General features: G+C 38.6%; 1 protein-coding gene across 1 annotated transcript; it reads left to right on the top strand.

Moving 5' to 3' along the window:
* Positions 1–5,401: 5,401 nt before the first annotated feature.
* LOC104444335 (beta-amyrin 28-monooxygenase) lies at positions 5,402–7,216 on the top strand. Its single transcript, XM_010057985.3, has 3 exons — positions 5,402–6,409; positions 6,507–6,694; positions 6,790–7,216. The coding sequence occupies exons 1-3, from the start codon at positions 5,455–5,457 to the stop codon at positions 7,105–7,107; spliced, it is 1,461 nt and encodes a 486-aa protein (XP_010056287.2). The 5' UTR covers positions 5,402–5,454; the 3' UTR covers positions 7,108–7,216.
* Positions 7,217–8,311: the final 1,095 nt, after the last annotated feature.

The raw sequence follows: 8,311 nt of genomic DNA, 5'->3' as shown, positions 1-8,311 counted from the left end.
ACGTGGGGGCGCATGGACTCATGCTATGAAATATAGGAACTCAATTAAATGATTTAAATTTCGATAAAAAAATACTAAATGAATTAAATAGCTTGTTTTTGGATGCGAACATGGCTACCTAAACTTTTTGGAGAGTCCCGGAGAGGCAAAGAACCAATAGGCATCCCTAACTTTTTGATCCGATAAGAGCTACGGGTCAAAAGCACCTATTCAGATAACTCGTTCCGAGCTCTATGCTGTGGCCAAGCGATGCGTGATATATTTATTTACATGCCTATTCCCTGTTATTTTAGACTTTTGTTGATTTTTCCAAACTTCTTTACTGTTTAGGGTTATTTTCGGGTTTCCTCATGTCACCCAAGATTTGGAGCATATTTTTTTAATAATTCTAGTAATGCGAAACGAGCAAAGTATGGAATGATCATATCAATAATCACATAACCACGGTTTAATCACATAACCACGGTTTAATCCATTTTCTCCTACTTTTAATATATATACATCACGTGGCTATAGACCATTGTCCATCGATTTACCAATCCTTTTCCTTTAATCTTTTATATCCTTATCTTTATTTCATTTTTCTTTAGCCCTATTACTATAGGGGTGTCAACGGTTTGGTTCGGTTCGGTTTTTGAAAACCAAACAATTGAACCGTTAGAAAAATCTTCTCAACCGAACGATTACGAACCGAACCAAAATTTCGGTTGGGTTCGGTTGGGTTCGATTCGATTTTTTGGTTTTTCAGTTTTTACTTTTCAACTTTTGGTTTTGGTTTTGGTTTTGGTTTTTTTTTTTTTCTGTTAAACTCAGATTTCTCCACTATTATTTGTTAATTCGGTTCGATTCAGTTAACCGATAAAAATCGAACCGAACCGAAAAATTTCAGTTTTTAATGAAAATCGAACTGAAAAAATCGAATTTTTTTGGTTTGGTTCGGTTTGATTTTCAGTTCAGTTAGTATCTATTACGTCCGCTCCACACAGATGCCCCTCCTGTCGTCAGCCCATGACAAACGTTGCAGTATCGCGAACACGGCACGCATGGTTCAGACCCATGTGAAATCGAGTTTAGGCTGTCGTTGGCTTGACCTTGACTTGCTATGGTCCTACTAGGTGGCTTTAAGGTACAGTTCTCGAACTACGAAACCGAATTGACGTTTCTAGGTCAATTTAAGAAGGACTCATACAAATTTGTTTTTCACGTGTAACACGGGCATGCGAATGCAAAAGGCTCGATAATCTAGAAGTCTATAAAAGCTCTTTTATAAGCCCGGTCAAGGGTCTTCGTCAGTGCAAGTAGCATTTACTCAGAAAAGCATGCGGAACGCGGAACATGGACATGCGACTCCCAGTTTTTGAGTTGAGAACTCGTCCGATGTCCAAACAGCTAGGGCAACACTGGAGGACTCGATATTTGTCTGGTTTCTTTTCGCTTTAGGGAAAAGTATCAAAAAAGTTCTAAACCAATTGCATTGGTACCAATTCAGTGCTAAACTTTTCAATTGGACCAATTCATCCTAAACCTTTTAATATTGGTACTAATTTAGTCCATTTGGCTAATTTTGGTAGGTGGTCTTGAAGTGGACGTCGGTCGGTGATCGGACGCGACATGGCAATTTTTATGATTTTTATTAATTTTCGAATTTTTTTATTAATTTTTTTATTTTTCTTTTCTACCTTCTTCTTCCTAGGGTGGCCGGCGAGCCTCCGGTGAGGCTTGCCGGCCACCGGGCGAGGGCTTCGCGGCCCTCGCCCGCCCCCGGCCTCGCTAGCCGCGGGCGAGGTTGGCCTCGCCGGATCCGGGTGAAGCCGCCGCCGGCGGCCTAGGAGAGGTCGGGCGAGCCTCACCGGAGGCTCGCCGGCCACCTAGGAAGAAGAGGCAGAAAAGAAAAAAAAAAAAATTAATAAAAAATTCGAAAAAATAATAAAAATCATAAAAATTGCCACGCGTCCGGTCACGGCGGATGTCCACGTCAAGACCGGCCAGCCAAAATTGGCCGGATGGACTAAATTGGTACCTATATTAAAAGGTTTAGGACTGAATTGGTTCAATTGAAAAATTTAGAACTGAATTGGTATCAATGCAATAGGTTTATGACTTTTTTGGTACTTTTCCCTTCGTTTCAAGAGGAAAAGGTCAACAAGTAGGTAGGTCGTACAAGACCGAATTGCATTGACTTAAAGCACTCTAAGAAGACCACGCTCCACAAGCGATGCGGAGAACTCCATGTTTACCTATGAGTTAATTAAGCTAGAATGCTGTCGATGAAAAATTCTAGTGAAAAAAGAGTACACATCCATGAGTAAATTTACTGTAAAAGACCAAGGATGAAATTCGAAAGACGAAAGTATGAGTAGAGCTCTAAGCACTATAGATCCTGTGTTCGATTTACAACGGTTCCATCTTAGCTTGTGGTCTTAGAGTTTATCATTGTCATTTTGTGAACGGAGCCTCATCTGGAGTGTAGGGCGATTTGCATACATTGGTAATTGGGAAGTAGATCATCAGAAGATTTTAGACATTGTATTATGACAAGGCCCGGAGTATTAATTAATTATCACTTGACTTGGCTCCAGCGGTCATTATTTCGAGATGGTTGAGATATTATAATTTGAAATTTTACATAACTCGATCGTATAAGACAAAAAATAAAGTATTAAATAGACACGGACCACCAAGTGGGACGGCTCGAACTGGGCATTTTGGACTCGTTGATTGATTGCATCCACAGTTTTGAGCCAAAGTCATGGAATGAAGGAAGTTCTGAAAGGAATTTTTTTTCTTTCTTCTTCTTATATATTCCAAGTCCTTCGATAACATGTCTAGAAATTTCTTTGCAAAGACCAAATGACAATTAAGGATGCAAATGATAACTATTCTGGCCATAATTGATTTCTGCAAGAGAAATAGATTTTCTATTTCTATTTCTAGATGAGTTTCTAAGCAAAAATAACTGTTTGATAACTATATAAAATTTTTACTCTAAAAATAGAAATTCGTTTGATAACGACACAAAATTTATTCATTTCGGATGGCGCGGACCGGCGACCGCAGCGTGTAGCAAAGGCCAAAACTGACGAATGGAGGATCGGTTGACAAACATGAGAAGGATTTTTATTTCTAATTTCTGTTCTAGAAATAGAGAAGTAGAAATTTTTACTTCGATTTCTATTCCAAACCTATTTTTGGAACAAAAATCTATTTCAGAAATAGATAAATGAAATAATTTTATAAAACTGATTTCTATTCCATAAACAAGTTTGGAATAAAATTGTTTCGGAGTAGAAATAGGAGTTGTCATGCACCCCTAAACCATTTATATTTTCTGTTATAATTGCGTTAGTTTTACATGCCATTGCCAATGCCTGCACACCTCGCATCCTTAATTGGGTCATTATCTCCTCTAAATGCTTTACATCTTGGAGATTCCAAGGTCCAAATTAGACTCAGGATGAAGTCTTTTAACAACTCGCTTAGGTCAAAATGAAGGAACCTTTGAATGGAATTGTTTCTTTTCTTCTTATTTACAAGTCCATTGATGAAATGTTTGGAAATTTAGACCTCATTTAGTAACACTCCTGGAAAAAACTAATGTTATTCTTTTGTTCTCGGAACAAAAAAAGAATAGAAATCCGTTTGGTAAATTTTTTTGTTCTCGGGAACAAAACTTTGTTTTTTTCGTTCTTGAGAATGGATTTGGATTATAATCAAGAAATAGAAAAAAGTAACTTATTGTTCCCAAGAATAATTTTAGAATCAAGTCTAACATTTTTTTTTTTTTTTTTTTTCTTCTACTCTCCTTTTGTCTTCTTCTTCCTCCACCGGCCACTACTGCCACCGGCTAGCAAGGTTTGACAAGCTTGCCGAGCCTCGCTAGGCTAGAGTGAGGTTCAACAATCTCGCCAAAGGCTCACTTGGCTACCGCGAGGCTCAACCTTGTAGATCTAGGCAAGGCTGAGCCTCGCCGGGTTGGATGAGCTCTCTTGGCCCCTAGCGAGGCTTGGCAAGCTCGTTAGACCTCACCCAACGGTCGTCGGCCACTACCATGGCCGACAACCGGCCACAAAGAAAGAGGAAGAAGAAGAGAAAATAAAAAAAAAAAAAAGAAAAAAAGAAAAATATTAAAAATTAAAAGAAAAAAAAAAATTTAAGATATCTACCAAATGTCTTTTAAAAACTAAAAAATTATTTTGGGAACAAAATAAAAAAAAAACAAATCATTTTCTGAATAAAAATTATTTTCGAGACCATTAAATAATAATCAAACGCGCTTGGGGTTAAAAGTCGAGAATTTTCTAAAATAATTTTCAAAATGTAAAATTTTTGTTCGATTAATTTTAAGGAATCATTTTGCAATTTTATTCAACGTTGACCCCAAATCTCTAGTCCTCTCCACAACCAATGTAATGAAAATAGGTATAAAGTTGAGATGTAAATTCCTACACACAAAGATAATCTTTTCCCATATTACTTTTGTCGGCTCCTAGATTGCTCCTAAGTTTGGAGGCGTATGGTCCAAGAGAGGGTAGTTGCATATAGTAATTAAACAATCTTCACGTTACAGACAATCAATAAATACTACCGTTGGTCTTGTTATATGTTTTCTTATTAGGGTTAACGAGGTTTTCGATATTATGTACAGACACCAAATGCAAACGACAAACACAAAGCATGAGGTGGTGCAACAAGGTAATTACAACCAATGTACTGAAAATAGGTATACAGTTGAGATGTAAATTCCTACACAAAGATAATCTTTTCCCATAATACTTTTGTCGGCTCCTAGATTGTCCAAGAGGGTAGTTGCATATAGTAATTAAACAATCTTCACGTTACAGACAATCAATAAATACTACCCTCGGTCTTGTTATATGTTTTCTTATTAGGGTTAACGAGGTTTTCGATATTATGTACAGACACCAAATGCAAACAAGGTAATTAACTACGCATATCAACAGGGTTATGAGCAAATTGTTGATAAAACTTCAAAATGGCATTTTCTTTTTGACCGCTTTCACGATTATGATCCATCGATCTATCCAATTTGACATGTATCAAATAGTAAACTATATTAATATTGTTAAAATATAAATATAATATACATAGTAAGATAATTTTCTCTAAAATTAATATAATTCCTAATCCACTATTTCCACATATTATTACTTTCTGTAGCCGATTTCAAGGGGACAGAAAAGACGTGAAACCCAAGTTAGCCAAAAGCGAAAAGGCCGCAACTTATGCTCTGGAAATATATTTTGTACTTAAAAAATTCGTCAAATTAGACCAAATGCGTCGTCATCTCAATCCCATCCTCTCCTATATAAGGGACCCCAATCCTGGCGGTTTTTCTCAATCCCATCCTGTCCAATCTTTTTATAGGACCCCGATCTCTTCTTCTTCTTCTTCTTCTCAGTTTAGCGTTTGCGTTCTGAGGAGGAGAATAAGCAGATGGATTTTAATTCCCAGCTGTTCCTTTACCTCTCCATCCTCTACGTCTCGCTTTACCTTCTCTTCCTCGTCTTCCGAAAGAAATCCTCCGCGCCTAACCTGCCGCCTGGCAAAAAGGGATGGCCCATCATCGGCGAGTCCTTGGAGTTCGTCGGCACAGCCAAAAGCGGCTGCCCCGAGAAGTTCATAAATGACCGCACGGCCAAGTACTCCCCGGAGGTCTTCCGTACCTCGCTGCTCGGGGAAGACATGGCCGTGTTCTGCGGTGCCTCCGGCAACAAGTTCTTGTTCTCAGGCCAGAACAAGTACGTCACCACCTGGGTGCCCACGTCCATGAAGAAGGTCGTCATCTTCCCCGAAACCATGGAGAAGTTCAACAAGGACGACCCCAAGAAAATGCGCAGCTTCTTGCCGGAGTTTCTGAAACCCGAGGCGCTGCAATGTTACATACCTATTATGGACTCAATGACTAGGGAGCACCTGGAGAGTGAATGGTCTCCTTATAAGGATGTGAAGGTTTTTCCTTTGACAAAGAACTACACCTTTGCTTTGGCATGCCGTTTGTTCATGAATATTAAGGACCCTAAGGTAGTGTCGAAATTCGCCGACCCATTTGCTCGTATCGCTCCGGGATTCGCTTCAGTGCCTATCAATATTCCCGGCACGCCATTCAACAAAGCAGTTGGAGGAGGAAAACTAATAAGGCAAGAGCTTCTCAACATTATTAGACAAAGGAAGCAGGAGATTTCGGAGGGAAAAGATGCAAACGCGAGGGACTTGTTGACTCGATTGCTAACCGAAGCAGATGACGACGGTAGTGTCTTTTATGAGATGAATGTCTCCAACAAGATCATTGGATTGCTCATTGCAAGTCATGACACCACTAGCACGTCTATCACTGTAATAGTGAACTATCTAGCTTCGCTTCCCCACATCTATGAGAGAGTTTATAAAGGTAACCGTCCTATTCTTATTTCCATTGACAAGATGGCAATCTTATTTCCATTGACAAGATGGCAACTTCAATATTCTCACTTGTTTCATGTCAACAGAGCAAATGGAGATTGCAAAGTCTAAAGCCCCGGGTGAATTACTGAACTGGAATGATATCCAAAAGATGAAGTATTCTTGGAACGTGGCTTGTGAGTCAATGAGGCTAACTCCACCCGCACAAGGGGCATTCAGAGAGGCAATTACCGACTTTAGTTTTGCCGGTTACACAATTCCAAAGGGATGGAAGGTAACTGTTTACTTATGACCCCATTTTCGACATGGTTTTTCAATGAGTGAATAGATAGAATCCTCAAGCAATGACAATATGTGTTTTGCTTGCAGGCATTTTGGACAGTTTATACAACTCACAAGAACCCCAAGTATTTCCCTGATCCTGAAAAGTTTGATCCCTCAAGATTTGAAGGAAATGGACCTGCACCTTTCACCTACGTTCCCTTTGGAGGTGGCCCTCGCATGTGCCCTGGAAAAGAGTATGCTCGGCTTGAAATACTAGTTTTCATCCATAATCTCGTGACCAAATTCAAACTCGAGAAGGTCATTCCGGATGAAAATATTATCTACAATCCATCACCTGTCCCTGCCAACGGTCTTCTTATTCGCCTACAACCCCTTAACAAAAAGCCTAGCTTGCTTAGATGATCTTAAAAATCTTTTGGCGCTCATGTATGGATACTCTCGTTGTAAGCTCAACATTTAGTTAATGTTTTCTTCTGAAGTCTTTTTATTTTATTTTTGCCAGTGTAATAATGTCAGGTCCATAATATAGATGCCATTTTGCATAATTTGTGTTAGATAATATCTATATTTTCTCTTATATATATAAATGTTGAAAATATATCTTGAGTTTGAGCTCTTCCAATAAATACGGTCCAAGTTAACGTATGTAACTCTCTAACGAACGTCCAAGCTTTGTTTTTGACTTTGTTTAGTCGTCCATTAATTTCTTTGCCCACGTCGCAGACGGTTTTTTTGGTTCTTGCGACCGCTGCAAGTGAAAGAAATGAATGGCTTGGACGGTTCACTTTGGGGTTGTCACGCGCCTCATTAAATGAAGGAATGCGAGAAGAAGGCTTTTATGTTGTCACAAATGGAAGATCTGACGTGTTAGGTGCAGGAGAAATTGAAGAAGATAAAGGAATGTAGGTTTTGTTTATCTTTTTCTACTTTGCATTAGATGCGGAAAGAGCGAAGGAGAGCCACGAGCTCTCCGTGCATCAAAGGAAAAAGAAAAGGGACGCCACGAGCAGAGAGAGAAAAAAAGAGCGAAGGAGGCTTCTCACGCTGCAATTGACAGGGACTTCTCTTGGTTATAAATAGAGGAGCCATTGGAGTACAAGTGCGCCACCGTCCATTCGGTGGTCGAGGGAACAAAGAGTTCTTCTCGTCAGGAGATTTTTCTCGTTATAATTGTATCCGAGTATTTTAATCAGTTAAATTCTTATGATTAAAATTTAATTAATTTCTCAAGTAAGATTTCATTATAAATTATGAGGAGTTAAATATTGTGTAAGTTATTAGGTGTAATTGAGGTTCGGAAATACCGAGAAAAAGCATTTGAGTACTCGAGTGATTGAAATCTCTATTGCATCACTTATTTTTATAGTGGAATTTCGTGCTGCTTTTCTTGTAGAGTAGGTTCGATATTCGGACAAAATCACATAAATTCGATGTCCAATTTTCTTTTCTTTTTTCTGACTAATTTTATCTGATTTGCTGATCTATATTCACAACAATATATGTGTGATTTTTTTTTTTCATTTATCTTTTTGTTTCCATTGTGTTGAATTTTTTTTTGTCTTACATTATTTATTATTAATATTCCTTTTTTGTAACAACTGTTTTT

The sequence above is a fragment of the Eucalyptus grandis genome, chromosome 5 (genome assembly GCF_016545825.1).
Source record: "Eucalyptus grandis isolate ANBG69807.140 chromosome 5, ASM1654582v1, whole genome shotgun sequence".
In the NCBI taxonomy this organism is placed as follows: Eukaryota; Viridiplantae; Streptophyta; class Magnoliopsida; order Myrtales; family Myrtaceae; genus Eucalyptus; species Eucalyptus grandis.
The sequence above is the reverse complement of the archived record's forward strand: the minus strand, read 5'-3'. Positions and strand labels throughout refer to the sequence as shown.